The 16,589-nt window shown below is 40.6% G+C and overlaps 2 protein-coding genes across 2 annotated transcripts in view; one reads left to right on the forward strand and one right to left on the reverse strand.

The window, feature by feature from the left end:
• Positions 1-267: 267 nt before the first annotated feature.
• LOC138981773 (uncharacterized) lies at positions 268-3,798 on the forward strand. Its single transcript, XM_070354850.1, has 3 exons — positions 268-1,892; positions 2,476-2,607; positions 2,844-3,798. Exons 1-3 carry the CDS (start codon positions 1,881-1,883, stop codon positions 3,033-3,035), a joined length of 336 nt encoding a protein of 111 aa, XP_070210951.1. The 5' UTR covers positions 268-1,880; the 3' UTR covers positions 3,036-3,798.
• A 1,536-nt stretch (positions 3,799-5,334) lies between these two features.
• LOC138981772 (polypeptide N-acetylgalactosaminyltransferase 5-like) overlaps positions 5,335-16,589 on the reverse strand; it is a 15,811-nt gene continuing 4,556 nt past the window's right edge. The window contains exons 3-8 of the mRNA XM_070354849.1: positions 16,499-16,589; positions 9,739-9,856; positions 9,116-9,301; positions 8,542-8,670; positions 6,963-7,196; positions 5,335-5,996 (exon numbers count right to left, since the gene is read on the reverse strand). The exon at positions 16,499-16,589 is cut by the window's right edge and continues 123 nt beyond it. Coding sequence (XP_070210950.1) covers positions 5,853-5,996; positions 6,963-7,196; positions 8,542-8,670; positions 9,116-9,301; positions 9,739-9,856; positions 16,499-16,589 — 902 coding nt within the window. The 3' untranslated portion in view covers positions 5,335-5,852. The remainder of the gene's footprint in view (positions 5,997-6,962; positions 7,197-8,541; positions 8,671-9,115; positions 9,302-9,738; positions 9,857-16,498) is intronic.

The raw sequence follows: 16,589 nt of genomic DNA on the forward strand, positions 1-16,589 counted from the left end.
TTATGTCAGATGATGAATGAAGCATGGGGAAATTTTTTTAACAAAATAAATGTAAAAAAAGTTTTTATTTTTGAGAAGTACAGTATAACACTTCCAATGTTTTGATTTCCATGTGGAGAGAGCATGTGTTTTAACTATAAATATCGACCAATCAAATTCATGTCACTATGCTGACAGCCACACCCACACAATCACAGCAACAGTTTGACACAGTGTATTAGAGCGCTGTCCACGATGTTTTGTTAAACGCACGAAATGCATGGTATTTGAGAGGTCGACTTTTGCCCTTGGCATTTGCCAAATAAGGATATCGTACTACGCTGCATTACTTTCATGAATTTTCAATCGGCTACCCTGGCTTCGTCCTTCCTGATCGAAGGGGAGTGTATTTTTGATATTTGTAGGGAATAGCTAGACTTAGTATTTGATGCCGATTTCTGTATAAAAATGTAGACAAACACCTTTAAACTCGAGTATTATATTTTCACAAAGATGGTCGCAACCGTTTATATGGCATGTTGCATTTCCATTTAAAAATCAGGTAAAGTGTTATCTTGTGCTTCTTTAAAATTTGGGAGCTAGAAAGTACCATATGGTGATGTGTTGCGAACTGCATTTAGCTTAGGGAGTTTACTATTGCCCATTAAACTCAAAGTGTACAACCAGCCTATATTATAAAGACTTAACAGAAATGATCAGATTCAGAGCATACATGACAGCACACGAATGGAAGCACTACATATAGCTTGCACACCAACAAACAAGAGAAATTTTAACTGGCAGTGTGACGATCAAACAATTCCATTAAAAAATATAGCTGGAACCCTAGCTGTTTTGCGCTTGGAGTATTCTCAAACAAATTTGGCATATATATATATATATTTTCAGGAAAAAAAAGGTGTACTCCATACATTTGACCGTTGCAACATTAAAAAGTTTACCAAAACATTTAAACCAAATGCTTCTTTCAATGTGTAATGAAAAAAGCGGTTACCATTGATCAAATGCAGAGTTGTAAAGTTGTTATAATCATTAAACCATACTGATCGTATTTTTAGACAAACAAGCATACATAGTCTAATACGGCAATAATTATGTGTTCCCAGGTCTTGATCACAGGCGGAAGGTATCGTCCACTGGTCTTTCTGTGATCTTATAGGTACCCCAAACCTTCTTTGTATCACTTAGCTCCTAGCCGCAATCGGGATTTTTTCCACCCCATTTCAAAGGACCAGACCATGCTGTTTTAAAGGTTATTAGAACCACTAACCGATGACTGAAGTGAAGGTTAGAGAAATGCACCTGAAGATGCCAAAAATGTGAAGAAATTCACCGAATAAAATAAAAAATGTATACCACATCAAAATACATACCATTTTCGTTAGTTAATTTGTGTTTACTATGTGATTTTGTATGAATATTTTATTGAAGTACCGTTCAGCCTCACACAGCCTCCGCGCGCTGTGATGCGCAACATTTTTCAGTTCGGTCGTCGTACTTTACGCTCTCTTGCTCCGCGTCAAAGAAACTACAAGTACAATGGGTGTTTTAAAAGAGCAGAGCTAGCTCTATAATTTCGTATATTTTGAGAACTGGAAAACAAAGTGACCAAAAATTGCGGTTGAAGTTTTCAAAATCAAACTACCGACAACTTTATCACACTGCCAAATGAAATACACCATTCGATTCAGCTCGAATTTTTCTTTAAACAAGCAAAAAATGAAGTCAGTCCGACATGTGTCCTCCGAGCAAGACGCCCAAAACGAGGCTCGAATAGCTTTGCCTGCAGTTTTGAAAATGGCGCCCGGTGGCTCAAGCCGCGATTACCGACTCAACAAATTCGACCCAAGCATTCTTTTCGTCCGGCACATCGATTCAAGATGTTCTGTTCGGTAAGTTTAGACATATTAAAGTATTGATTGAATGTTTTTAATGGCGGATGTACGAAATGACAGAAGGTATTTTGTACTGAATTTGACGAAGTGGTTCGACTTCGATGGCCTGTCTGTGTTTCAAGCGGAAGGGTTGTGTTACGAACCGCTTTCGTTTTTTTCTCTAACCCAATAGAATCTAATGACGAAAATAATCATTGACAATGTATCTAAAGATATAAAAAAAAACTATTTCTGGTGCATCTACGAAATGAAAACATTGCATATTGTTCAAAAACTGATTTTATTCTGGTCACGTAACTTCTTCTTTTCTTGCACCAGCTGAGTGGAAACCAAAAGTAGAATTCACCAGCTGACTCTGAGAACGTTTTGCGGACTCGCAATGTTTCGCACATGTATGTCGACTTATTTCGTGTGAGAAAACAGATATTACAGATATATTTTTTATAAAATACTGGTAGCTGCTTTTTCATTTATTGAAAATGAAATAACTGACTTTTCTTCTTTGAGTTTGGTGTTTTTCTTTCTGCAGAAGTAGTGTTTGATGTTATTGTTATAACTTACTTTTTGTTCTTTTCTCCAGATGACACACATGCACCAACGACTTGCTAACTATTTTCTTGCCTCTGGCCGTGGCAGACCTCCAAATCCACCGGGGCTGACAAACAAGGTTTTGCTGCAGTTACAGAGGCAAAGTGGCAAGCCCTCTTCAGTGGTAAGTACTCGGTTGATCACAACTCTTTTTTGTCTTATAGATATGCTTATGTATTTATAAACAGGCTAGCAATCCTTTGCGTCTTTTCTTTATCCACTAAAATTAATTACAAAATAATAATAGACATTGATAATTTGTATTTATTTCTTTGGCTGTCCCTTTTACTATACTGCAGCATAGTTCATGCACTGGTATATTATCTTTTGGAACACAGACTGATATTGACTTTTTTTCAGGTCCACTCCTGGTTTGAGAAGCTCTTCCCAGAAGTTACCTTTCCTGTGGATCGGATTGGTGGTGTCATTGATCGCACGGAGAAGCAATTCAAGGAGCACCTCAGTGGGGAGACAGGAACAACAGCATTTCTTCAGGTTGTCAGAGATCTTGATTCAGAGATGAGATTCCCAAATTTTGACATAAGAGGGTAAAGGAAGTTTGGGGTCCAGGGGGCTGAAGCTGATGCGTTTTTAGCATTTACATAACAAAAAATTGCTCAGAAATGAGTCTTAGCAGCAGAATATTTTGATTAGAACTTTGGGCATTGTTCATGCATTTCTAGAATGAATCTCACAAATAAACAACAGTCACTGAAAATAACATCACACTCACAGCCTGACAAACACAAGTGTGCACACAAGGACAAATATGTGGTCAAATGGTCTTTCAACACGCTCTTGCCTCTCTATTTGTAGCCCAGTACTTTATTACACCACGTGCATTGTGCCTTCCCCGAACATTCAACTTTTGAACCGAATCTCCGAGACGGATGGACAGTTTTTGTCCCTTCACTTCGGTAGTTATAATTTCGTCTTTCCACGCCCAAACCCATTTGTTCTTTAGCCCTTTATCAATCTCAGAAGCTAAAGCATGTTCTGTTTCTGCCAACAATCGCATTGACGACGCCATCTTGCTAAAGTGGCTAAAGTCAACAACTAAATCAGCCCATTTAGGAACTTCCGCGATGAAGACACTGATGATGAGGAGAAACTTGTTCCCAAATGGACAGTTCGTACACGGGTCTAAAGTTCATTTCGTAGATTTTTGGTTTTGAGCTCGGCGGAGATTTTTTTGTCGGAGGTATTGTCGGTCCGGACAATCAAAAACCGGTCTAGTCTTTTGGGAGATTCAGTCATTGGCAGGTCAGATTTTTGATAATCAACCTCTACCCCCCCCCCCCCCCCCCCTTTTTTTCTCAAGGGATCTGGACGATTTAGGAAAACGGTCCTGGGGATCAACTTTTGAGCAGAATTCCGCGAAAAAGCGGAAGAATCTCATCTCTGTTGATTTTGTTTCTGATGCACTCAGCCACCTTGGGGAGAACTTCTTGGAGAGTGCATACACTACTTGGTAGGTATGCAACATATTATGTACTGGTTAGCCTGTAATGTACTGTCTTGATTTCATTTTCGAAATATAGTTTTTCATAATAACTATATCGCTGATATTCAGTACCAAACTTTTTTTTATTTAGCTCTACACTTTTACTTTTAGGGTGTATTGCAATTAACTTTGGAAAAAAGGTTAAGCAGCTGTTTATGTTTAATGAAAAAATTACTCACGAGACCTTTAGCTAAACCCATGTGACATTGGTAAAAAAAACAGCATGAGCGATTGCTAGTGCTGGCGATCTTGTATTTCGGCAACAAATTGTGAACTCTGATGAACTTGTTCGTCCTGATCGCAGGATACAGCTTGCTCTATTTAATCTAAATTTATGCCAAATGAGCTTTTATTAAATAATTTGAATTTAAACCAATTGTTTGTTTTACATTTGAGAATATGCGTCTGCATGTGTTGAACTGCTTCTGTCTCTAGTCAATTTAGAATGTATGTAGCACAATGGCCTGTCAGTGCGAAAGGATTTGCATGCACCCACAAGCTGGTTGCAGCATTTTTCTGGGAGGGTTTAGGTATATTTTAACTGGGACTTTAAACCATCTAAACAATGTTCAGGGTTTGGTAAAGCATTTCCTCCTGCATAACTGCAGTAAGTTATCACTCATCACTAGGTTGCAGCTCACTTGCTGTGAAATTTGAAGGTCGTTGCTTGATGATTTCATGGACATCGCAGTAAACCGTGACAACTGCACAGGTAGCTGCAGCTGGCTCAAGGAAAGCTTGTACGTGGTAAGAATTTGGAGGACAGGCCAGGGATATCCCGGCTCACCCTGGTCGGTGCTAGCTATAGCTGTGACATGGTCGCGGATATATAGCTGTGACTACCACATATAGGTCCGGGTAATCGCGGCTAGCTGCGAGGTAATCGCGGCTAGCTGCGACTACATCACAGCTAGCTGCGACTAGATCACAGCTAGCTGCGACTAGATCACGGCAAGCCGCAGCATGATCCCAGGAACATCGCGGCTAGCTGTGACCTGGTCGCGGCTAGCTGTGACCTGGTCGCAGCTAGCTGTGACCTGGTCGCGGCTAGCTGTGACCTGGTCGCGGCAAGCTCACAGTAAGGGGTCCAGGACATCGCGGCTAGCTGTTGCTAGGTCGCGGCAAGCTCGCAGGGAACATCGCAGCTAGCCGCGACCTCATCACATCAAGCTCGCGGGTGGGATCTCCATATAAGGATATATAACTACATCGCAGCTAGCTGCGACTTAGTCGCAGCAAACTTAATTTGCATGGTAAATTACGGCCTCGCAGCGACCTCGCAGCGAGGCTCGCTGCGACCTCGCTGCGAGGCTCGCCACAGGGCCTTTTTTTCTGTAAGGGACTTTTTGTTGAACAATTATCATAGATTTGACTGACCTTGCATACTGAGCTCTGAGATATTTACTTAAAATTCACTTAGGAGGAACACTTGCAAATCTCTATAAGACATGACCCCATGTTATCCATTTTCCTTTTATCTGCAAGAGTACCCAGCTAAGAGTAAACAGCAAGAATCCTATAAGTTTCAAATAACTCTATGAATTTACCTGAAAACCTCAGTATTTGTATCTATTTACTGATTCACATTGCTGCTTAACTCATTCAAAACTGTGCTTGGCAGCAAGGGGATCCAAGGAATGCCGCATTTATCTGGAACTACAGGTATTCCCATAATCAGAAGATTACCATTAAGCATATCCCCCCAAACAGTGTCTTGAGGAACAATTACAACTCTCCAAACCATTCCCACACAGCAACAAAAGGAAGACATACTACCTGCATCTTTCGCACATCAAAAAATAGATCTTAGATCTGAGTGTCCTTGCAAAAACACACCTGTTACACAATAAAACTAAACACCCAAATCATGAATTGGCTCCGCTGGGTGATTTCCGCTGCCACTGCCACAGCTGTCTGTCGATGCCTGTGCACGTTGCCATGGATAATTTCTTGCCGTCGATAGACACCTCGGCACACTTCTGGGTGTTGAGGTGGTACAAAGTGTTATCCTGCAAAGACAGATAACATAATTATAGTGAAAGAAACAAAATAAAACAGTTAAGCTGCAATTCTTGACAATGCATGATGCATGATTGTGGACCAAGTTCAAGTATCCTTTTTACCACTTTCTCCCAATGTTACCCCTGGCCTGAGATTCATCTGACCCCTTCATGACCCCATCCCTATCAGTCCCGACCTGACCCCTTAATCGTTGTTCTGTTAAGGTTTGACTGACTCCTTTTTGTTCAGTCTCCTATGCATGGGACAGATAAGACAGATAGGGATATTGGACAGATGAGGCCGATAGGGACATATTGGACAGATGAGGCCGATAGGGACATATTGGACAGATGAGGCAGATAAGGACATATTGGACAGATGAGGCCGATAAGGACATATTGGACAGATGAGGCCGATGAGGACATATTGGACAGATGAGGCAGATAAGGACATATTGGACAGATGAGGCCGATAGGGACATATTGGACAGATGAGGCAGATAAGGACATATTGGACAGATGAGGCAGATAAGGACATATTGGACAGATGAGGCAGATAAGGACATATTGGACAGATGAGGCCGATAAGGACATATTGGACAGATGAGGCAGATAGGGACATATTGGACAGATAGGGACACCAGGGAAAGATAAGGACATATCGGTCAGATAAGGTACATATAAAGCACAGATAGAGACATGGGACAGATAGGAAATGGAAAAGATAAGGCAGCAAGAGACATAAGACAGATAACGCTGATAGGGACATATGGTAGAGATGAAGTTTAAAATTTTTCTTTTTTCTAAGTGAGGGCACATACGGGAACATTAAAAATGACAATTGAGTGTGGCGTCAAAGAAGGCTTAAATCAGAAGATAGGCAGTTAAAGGGACATTCATATGTTAAAGGGGTTAAATGGGCCAGAAAGTGAAGGTAACAAAAGTGAAGCTCTGCCCAATAATACTGAAACCCACCTCTCTATAACTCCATTCCTGGTTGCCCTTTTGGCTGTGACAAGGGTAAATGATGACATCGGCCCCTCCACTGAAATCCAGGCAACCGTCGTCACGGCGAAGCTCCCCAGCCTTGCTCAGCATCCAGTATTGGTTGCCGCCTTGACCATGGCACGGCCACATGTTCACAGGCTTGTGGTAGCTATGGTGGTCTGCTGGACTGTCGATGCACATCGGCTTAGCCTTGCTGCGAATCTGGGCAAAAACGGGATTGTCTGAAGTGACAGCGTATGAATAATTTGAAACTCTAAGAGGTAGCTATGATGGATGGCTTGGCTGTCATTGCCTGGCCTTGCTATGAATCGAGGTTAAAGAGGAATGTTTGTTGCATTAAAGCATGACAGCGTTAGAATAATCTGAAAGGAGAAAGAAAAGTTAGAAAAAGAAACAGGAATAAATTTCATTACATTACCCACAAGGTTGGAAGTGAAAGTCAGAAGTGACAGCGTATGAATAATTTGAAACTCTAAGAGGTAGCTATGATGGATGGCTAAATGACTGTCATTGCCTGGCCTTGCTGTGAATCGAGGTTAAAGAGGAATATTAGTTGCATTAAAGCATGACAGCGTTAAAATAATCTGAAAGGAGAAAGAAAAGTTAGAAAAAGAAACAGGAATAAATTTCATTACATTACCCATGCACAAGGTTGGAAGTGAAAGTAAGACAACAACTCAACAAGACAAAACAAGGATTTTGTATGTGTCAATAAAGATGGAAAAACAGAACTCCATAAAAAAGGTACACAAAGGCACAAACTGCTGCAATATATATCAAAAGTCTTGGACATCTGGCGACCCTATCCAAATATAAGTGTCTTCACTGATCCTTCTCTCATTTCACTAAACTAGTGACAGAATTGAAATTTAAGTAGCCATTTTTGCTCTCTGTGTTCCTCTTGTTTTGTCTAAAAGAAAGATTTAATTTTCATTTCTCAAAAGAATTCTCTTTTCTCCTTACTCTGTTAAAAAATACACGTGAATTTTATTTCTAAATCTTAAAATTAGCATTTCTCATCAGGCTGGAATGGCAGACAAGAAGTGATACATCTCCTTGTCTTTCAGGACAGCTGACAAAGCGTTATGGATATCACAAAGACAGGCATAACATGTGTCCTTACTTTTTAAAAGCAGCCCCACATTTTGGTTGCTTAATCTTAAAAACATTTTTTTTCTTAGTGTTTTTCTTGGCACTTGTTTCATTAAAATGAAGAATGCCGTTATTGTTGATGAGAGAAGGAACAAAACATTCATTATCAAGAGTATAAACTTATGTGCATATATCCTGGCTTCTGTTGAAAATAACTGACAGGTGCATCTACAAGACACTTTTGTACCCTGTGATCTACGTGAGTAGCATATCATTTACACACCTGAGAAAGCTAAAGGAATTGTCACATAAAACACTCAGGAAAGAATTAAATTCACACAAAAATAAGTGCACCCATTTAGAACAAATTATTAAAATCTTTGGCACCAGCCTGTGTGTATTACAGGGGAAGCAACCCAGCACAGCTTAATTTCAATTATAATTCCATGCTTACCTCCCCTGAAGCAAGGGCCTCTCCAGGTATAAAAAGGTCTGGGTACACATTTGTGATGTACCAGGCGAAATCCTTGCACTGTAACCTTTTCCTCAGCTCTTTACGTTCTGCTACATCACCATAGTCACCCTGAAAAACACAGCCATATAAGTAAATAACTTTGTTGCATACAATTTGTAAACCCCATTATTTTCCATCAAGGAATGATGTTCAAAAATAACAAAATGAAGGCGAGAAAACTCAGTACTACCTGCAAGTAAGAGCAACATGATTAATTTTAACGATGAGTTGTAAGTTTGTTTCATTCATTTTGTTTGTTTGTGTTTTTTGTTTTTTTATAACTTTGTTGTTGTTGTGTATCGCATGTAGACACAACAATATGCTGCAAATTAAATGTTGGTATTATAGTTACTGAAAAAAAAAACTAAAATGTATTTGTTGTGTGTGTGTGTTTTTCAAGAAGTCCTTTCAAACTATTGAGAAATGCCAAGCAAACAAAAATAACAGAACAGATCGGTAATTCAGCCATCACCGCTAGCAGTGGTACTTGTAAAAACAAAGTTAGAACACTCACCAAATCGTTGTTGAATCTTTCATAGTAGTATTTTCGGTACTCGTCCATCCAGACTTCTGCCAGACGAATGGAATTCTTCTTCACCACGTTGACCCCTGTGCGCCACTTGTACGGACTCCGCTTGCGGAAAATGTGACCCACATGGGAACAGGGAATGATCTCCAGGACCCCTCCACACATCCACACCTGTCACAACACAGCAGTCAACATACAGTTACTGCAAGCACAGATCTAACTGTCAGAGGCAGTGTATCATTTATGGGATAACATAGCAAAGAGTGTAAGAAATTGCAAATAGGTTCCATTTTATTTTGTTTTGTAAAAGGATAAAGTAATTAAGCACCTGCAAATGTGCAGCTATCCTCATTTTTTTTATATATATATTTTTTTTATAAACTATTCAGCTCTGCTTCATTTGTTAAAGATTTAAACCTCATTTCAACTTCACCAATGGAATGCCACAATGAGTTACTTGTATGCTTACTTTTGCATTAGTGATCTTTATCCTTTTTTTGTAGTATGTGAAGGAGTTCATAGTACAGTATTGTGTGCCAGCAGATGAGTCAAAATTACATATTAACTTCCTGTACATTTCTGTGCGCATAAATAAAATATATACTCACCCTAAAAGAAAGCTCAAGGTTTTCTCCACCCCATATATCCATACCCGGGTCATAAGTACCCAGATGTTCAAAATATTCTCTGCTGATTGCAAACAGTCCGCCTGCCATAGTAGGAGACCTGAAATACACAGTCAGTGTTCTCATCAGTTGATGGTGAAAGTAAAACATAAGACACAAGAACATGTGAAAAAAATACCAAATTTCTATGGGATATTAGATCTGAATGCTATGTTTTGATATTCAAATTACATTTTTAAGTTTTAATGTATTTCTTCTTCACTTAAGGCAAGTAGAAAAACAGTAGAAAAACAGAGACAGATAAACTCTCCCTATTTGTCTATTTTAATAAAGATTCATGCAGTACTGATTTTGCAAATCTGAAGCAAATCAACGGCAAAAGTACACCAGCACTGCTCAGTATTAGTTTCTCTTCAAACAAATTAGGTGCAATTGAATCAGATAAATATAAAGAAATATTTAGCAAAAGGCATAATCATGTCAAGACAAACAGTTTTGGCATAAGAAGTAAATCACAAATGCAATACCCAACAAGAAAAGATGAATTACTTAGTGCAGCGTGCAAAGCAGACAAACACAAAGCAGTCATGCGTGGCGCACAATTATTAATGGTTAAGTTTGATAAGACTTCACACAAAAACAACACAGTCCCTCTCAATTGTTAGTGAGAATGACAAAAAAGGAAGCTTCACAAAACATAATGAAATAAACAAAAGAAAAGTGAAACAAAAAATGTCTAGCCTTTGTGGTATATAAGAATATTCTCATCACTGATCAACAAAAGCAAACAAAGCATACAAGAAAATCTGTATAGATCTACAGATAACAGCAGAGACTAGCAACTCTACAGGGCAGCCTTACAAGGAGCAAGAAATTAGATTCAGTGCCTTATTTAAAGCTTCCATCAGATTCCATGCAAGAGGATTTAAACAGTAAAACAGACAATGCTTTTCCACATAGACATGACATTGGCTTGGAGTTGGGGTGTATGTGTGGGTGAAGATCTGGCAGCGGTCTCACCAGCCTTGGTACATCTATATGTAGGAAGGCTTAGCAGAACCCTACCCCAATCCCCCACACCAAAGCAGTCATGTCACTCCAGTGCTTTCATAATACGCGGCTAGCACAACTCTAAAAGAAGGCATAAGAAAAAACCATAACCAAAGTCATCGCATTATGGTGTTCCTCAAGGGCCAAATCCAGGTGCACACAGCTCACACAAGAGAACTCTTAACGCAAAACCAACCGAATGGGATCGATTCTAGATGAGCGGTTGGCAGCCACATGTTTTTGCATAGGCATCCAATTAAAAGTCAGCTCCCAGTCGAACTTGCCCACATAGATGGGCGCGTAGGGTGATCCGTTGTAGCTCAGCGTTTCCAGGTCGATGGTGTCGATGACGGGACACACCACGTTGTGTTTATTTTCTGCCACCCTGTCCAGTAAGGGCTCCAGCCAGCCTACCAGCGTGCGAATAAAAACACATCTTTTGGGGTCAAACATTGCAAGAAATGACTAATGCCAACTACGGTGCCCTGTTCTTCACGTGTGCTTTCGTTGTCTGGACGCAGCTTTCCTTTAAGGAGGCAGGAGCTACAGTGGTTCCTGCAATCGGTCAGGCCCCTAGCTGACGAGAGAAAATGTCCCAGTAAAGAACAGTAGGCCTGTATGTTTTTCTTTGTTTATATCAACTTCACCAAATCCTCCCTGTCAAGACAGGCCACCTGTGTTGTGGGGACACTTAATTTAGCCTTGTCCTAATGGTGTTCTCTCATCACAAGTATCACTATTTTTACGGGAGTGAAACAAGGTTTTCCTTTATAAATGAGCTCTTGTCACCTCAGTACAAAAAGATGCCTCCTGCCCCCACCCCTCCTCTTACCTAAGAAAGACCTATTTCTGTTGTACTGCAGATGCAGTCTCATGTTACAACTCATGTTTCAGCTGAAAGGAACATGTAACTTAAAAAACAAGTCGCGCAAGGCAAAATTACTACATTTAGTCAAGCTGTGGAACTCACAGAATGAAACTTAATGTAGTCCGCCGCTAGTGCAAAAGGCAGTGAAATTGACGAGCCTGTTTGGCGCGGTAGCGGTTGCGCTGTGCTTCATAGCGTCGCTTTACTGTACCTCTCTTCGTTTTAACTTTCTGAGCGTGTTTTTAATCCAAACATATCATATCTATATGTTTTTGGAATCAGGAACTAACACCAGGGATCGCGCTAGCTTTTTAAAAAACGCGTAAGTCATACGCAACGAAACGAAAAAAACGCGTCACGGACCAATATTTTTGCGTACTACGAAAACACGTACAGACACAAACAAAACACGCACGAAAGACTTAAAGACACTCCTTACCTAAATACGGCGAGTTTTCCTGTCGAACTCCGCGCACGCCTGTCGAATAACACCCCTGCTGTCTCCAACCTTCGGGCCTTGCGAGTTTGTTTCCCGCTCTAATACGACTAGACACACTTTCCGCCTTTTGGAAGCGCGAGATGGGAGAGCAGCTAATGTCTGTTTCATTATCCGACAAGACATTATCTGGTAATACCCTCGTTACGTTCGTTTGCGATACTTCGATGCAAAAAGAAACGGACTTTAGTTTTGACGCGCAGATTTCATGTGTGTCGTCACTTCTCGAGCCCTATAGTCAGTTTCAGGATCGGGTGATTATTAAGTCAGAGCAAAAGCGCTGCGTGAAGACAAGAAAAAGTTACAATATTTTTGCGTATGGCTTACGCGGCGCGGCAAAAAAAACGCGTCAGCGACTTTTAAAATGCGTCAAATACGCAAAAATCGTGCGTAAACGCGATCCCTGTAACACGGAATAAGATGAAAGTGTTTTTAAATTGATTTCGAAAATTTAATTTTGATCATAATTTTTATATTTTTAATTTTCAGAGCTTGTTTTTAATCCAAATAATTATAACATATTTATATATTTTTGGAATCAGAATATGATGAAGAATAAGATGCACGTAAATTTGGATCGTTTTATAATTTTTAAAATTTTTTTTTTTTACAATTTTCAGATTTTTAATGATCAAAGTCATTAATTATTTGTTAAGCCACCAAGCTGAAATGCAATACCGAAGTCCGGCCTTCGTCAAAGATTGCTTGGCCAAAATTTCAATCAATTTGATTGAAAAATGAGGGTGTGACAGTGCCGCCTCAACTTTTACAAAAAGCCGGATATGACATCATCAAAGGTATTTATCGAAAAAAAGAAAAAAACGTCCAGGGATATCATTCCCAGGAACTCTCATGTCAAATTTCATAAAGATCAGTCCAGTAGTTTAGTCTGAATCGCTCTATACACACACACGCACAGACAGACACACACACACACACATACACCACGACCCTCGTCTCGATTCCCCCTCTATGTTAAAACATTTAGTCAAAACTTGACTAAATGTAAAAAAAAGCCGTCAAAGAGAAAAGAGTTGATTATATTATATCATATACTATACTATACTGTCATCTCAGAATGAAAGAATAGAGAGATCCGGCAATGATATGCAGCTGACAAAGAAAGTGAAACAGGTACGAAAGAAAGCAAATTGTGGGGAGAGGTGGAAGGAGGGGGCTTGAAGGAAGGGTACAGAAGGAAAACGTGATAGGAAAAGGGGAATTAATGAAGGGGAAACAACTGTGGTGCGATACACATAATGTCCTTCTTTACTAGGTTGCTTCCCTTGAACCGCACCCTTTTATCAGTACGCCAGAACACGATGAGAGAGAGAGAGAGAGAGAGAGAGAGAGAGAGAGAGAGAGAGAGAGAGAGAGAGACTTACAACTCAAAACCACCCACGCATCACTTTTTACAGTCATCCCCAAGAACTACTCTATGCATCATGAACATTTCCCAGCTTTCACTGAAAACCCTCCCCAACAGCAAATCTCCATTACTCACAGATCTCGTCGTCCATCCAACTGATCCTATCTCTGCATATCACGTCTGAGATAATCTCAAACTATAGCTTCTTCTCGTCGCCATGCTAGGATTGTATACCACGGATAAATCCAACCCGGCCCCTGGATATAAACACGACCTGTGTATTGTGCTATCGACTTTAGCCTTGGTGAATGTAAAACTGCCTTCAGGGCTTTCCATGCCGACAAATGGGCTTCCATCTGCCCACCTTCATTTCCTCTTCTTACATACATTGCGGCTATCCGGTTGGATGTTCTTCGCCAAAGCCTTACGTTTTTAGAGACGAAAAACTTCGAGTAGAGAGTCTGATGAACTCAAAATATTATTTCTGTCAAGAACATTCTCTCTCAATTGCAGCCCCTTTCTCGCCCTTTTATCTTGTCCTAATTCCCACCTTTTAGTCACAGTGAAAGATCGTAAGGTCTATAATCAACAAATCTCCTTCCGCAATGACCTCCAAAGACTTATTAAGTTGAGATTTTTCTTTTATTAACACCCTATCTCCGCTCTAGTCCCCTCTTAAGCCCAAACCAACGCTCACCCCTCTCCCCAGTGACTTCCAAATACGCATCTGAATCAAGAATGTTGTCTCTTAGCTACCCCCCCCCCCCCCTCTCCTGTAGCAAGCCTAACTCTTACGTCCCTGCCCCCCCCCCCCCACCCTCCAAAATGAGCAAACAATAACTACCAGTCAAGATTACTTTTTTGACTACCCCCCTCATTATATCCCTACAGTTTCCCTTTCCTTGACAATTAAATTTAAATACTAAATGGAGAATGATTTGGGACTACCCTCCCCCCCCCCCCCCCCATTCTCTCTCTCCAGTACCCGCCCAGACATAGCCTACCATGCACCTCCCACACCCCTCCCCAAATGATCGTATGTCCCAATAATGTCCTCCCTCTAACGCTCCGTTCTTCCCTTCCCCTCAGTGTTATCCCCACCTCTTCTCAAGACTGCAACACCTAGCCCCCCCCCCCCCCACCTCCCCAACCCCGTTCATATCATATGCATCCGTATTCATACCTGCCTTTGACAGTTAAGGAAGACATAAGGTCAGATCGACCTGAAAACAAAACTACGATACTCGACGCCTGCGGCGACAGATCCGCGTTGTTGTGAAAAGCTCAAAGCCAGGCATCAACTATATTAACTATATTTTACATCTATATATAGACCACCACTGTGAGAGAGAGAGAGAGAGAGAGAGAGAGAGAGAGAGAGAGAGAGAGAGAGAGAGAGAGAGAGAGAGAGAGAGAGAGAGAGAGAGAGAGAGAGAGAGAGAGAGAGAGAGAGAGAGAGAGGGGAAGGGCTCCTAATATGGACCGGCTCCTAATATGGACCACCTCCAGTTCTGACAAACCAGCGGCACTAGAGCGCTCAAAACAATTTTATTCGCTGTATTCACCCTCTCTGGATAACTTGCACATGTCAAAACAGTTGCAGAAACACAAACCTCAAAACCGTGAGGCTTTTTCTCTTTTTTTCACTTTTGGCAGCGTTCACTCTAAATTTGCCGCCTAAAACGGACTCGTTTCTGTCCACAGCCAAAGCTTTTATCACACAAAACGTGCTATATATGACAGGTAAGACTGTATTTGTTACATTTTAGCAGTGTTGACCCCGAGTTTCTACTGCACACAAAAAACAATAGCAAAATCTCAAAGTATGTGTGAGTCCCCTAATATGGACCACCTTCAACAAATCGAAGAAAATAAAAGCTAAAGGCTATTTTCATTAATTCATTAAGAAGCTTGCTGAAAATAACCTATAACTAGCCCTCGAGATATCAAAAATATATAACAAATAGTCTTCTTTTCGTGGAAGTTGATGATTTCACTTATTTTCACTATGTTTTTGATAAGCTTCTTTAGTTTCCTGGTGTGCTTCAAATAATGCTCTCATCAACCCAAAACAGATAAATCTAAAGCATATTTGAATTAGTCTGACTTGCACACTAAGTTGTATCATGTTATTTTGAAGTATAGGGGGCTTTTTACAGTGATTCATGAAGGCCTCTCCACTGGTCCATATTAGGCGCCCAGGCTCCTAATATGGACCATTTGTGATTTTTTCTGTATTTAAATTTTGCTGAATGTCTATCAAAGCTATTTTACTTTAATTAGGCCTGACGGTTAACATAAGAGAGAAGGACTACCAAACACAAAAGGGAACTTCTTCGCAAGAAAACAAGCTAGTTATCAGCATGAAACAAAAAGCGGTCCATATTAGGGGCCCTTCCCCTACAACCGTGTTAGAACACAAAGTTACACTAATCTGGGTATATGCCATGCAGCAGATACACAGTCCAGCATAGACAGTATGTCATGTGTCTTCAAGCATTGTGGGGGAAACAATCATGCAACAAAAATGTGGTCCAACACAACAACAAAATTCACAATTAAATGCACGACTTCATGCTGCGAAAAAAAGGAGAAACAATCTGTGATGGGGTTAACAAAGAATAAATCATGCAAAAGGAAAGTGATGGGTTATTCAACAAACAAAAAGTGAAGAGTTGTTAAACAAACAAAACGTTCCAATGCAAAGCAGATCATATCCACACAACGCATCACATAAACCCCAAAGGAAGCATATTTGGTTGTCAGCAAATCATGCAATGAACACGGAAACAAGGTTATTGGTGAAACGGCGATGAAGGAAAACACCATGCAGCAAAAGAGTTATACAAGAATACACATGGTTAGTCGAAACGGCATCACATATCAACATGAATTCATAAAAAGTCCACCCAAGTCCACCCCAAAACACATCTCCCTGGCGGAACACCCGCCAACATACCGCACAGGAGAAATATCGTTGGGTCTCCGCTTTCTCTCATAGTCCGGAATGCCGTGCCATGTGAACTGCAAGTTCCAGTCGAAGCCGCCAA

The sequence above is a fragment of the Littorina saxatilis genome, linkage group LG12, assembly GCF_037325665.1.
Source record: "Littorina saxatilis isolate snail1 linkage group LG12, US_GU_Lsax_2.0, whole genome shotgun sequence".
Taxonomy (NCBI): Eukaryota; Metazoa; Mollusca; class Gastropoda; order Littorinimorpha; family Littorinidae; genus Littorina; species Littorina saxatilis.

Excerpts from the sequence above, each read along its gene's own strand:
- LOC138981773 (XM_070354850.1), top strand. Across the intron at positions 2,608-2,843 it reads GTGGCAAGCCCTCTTCAGTG|GTCCACTCCTGGTTTGAGAA; the intron begins GTAAGTACTCGG and ends ACTTTTTTTCAG.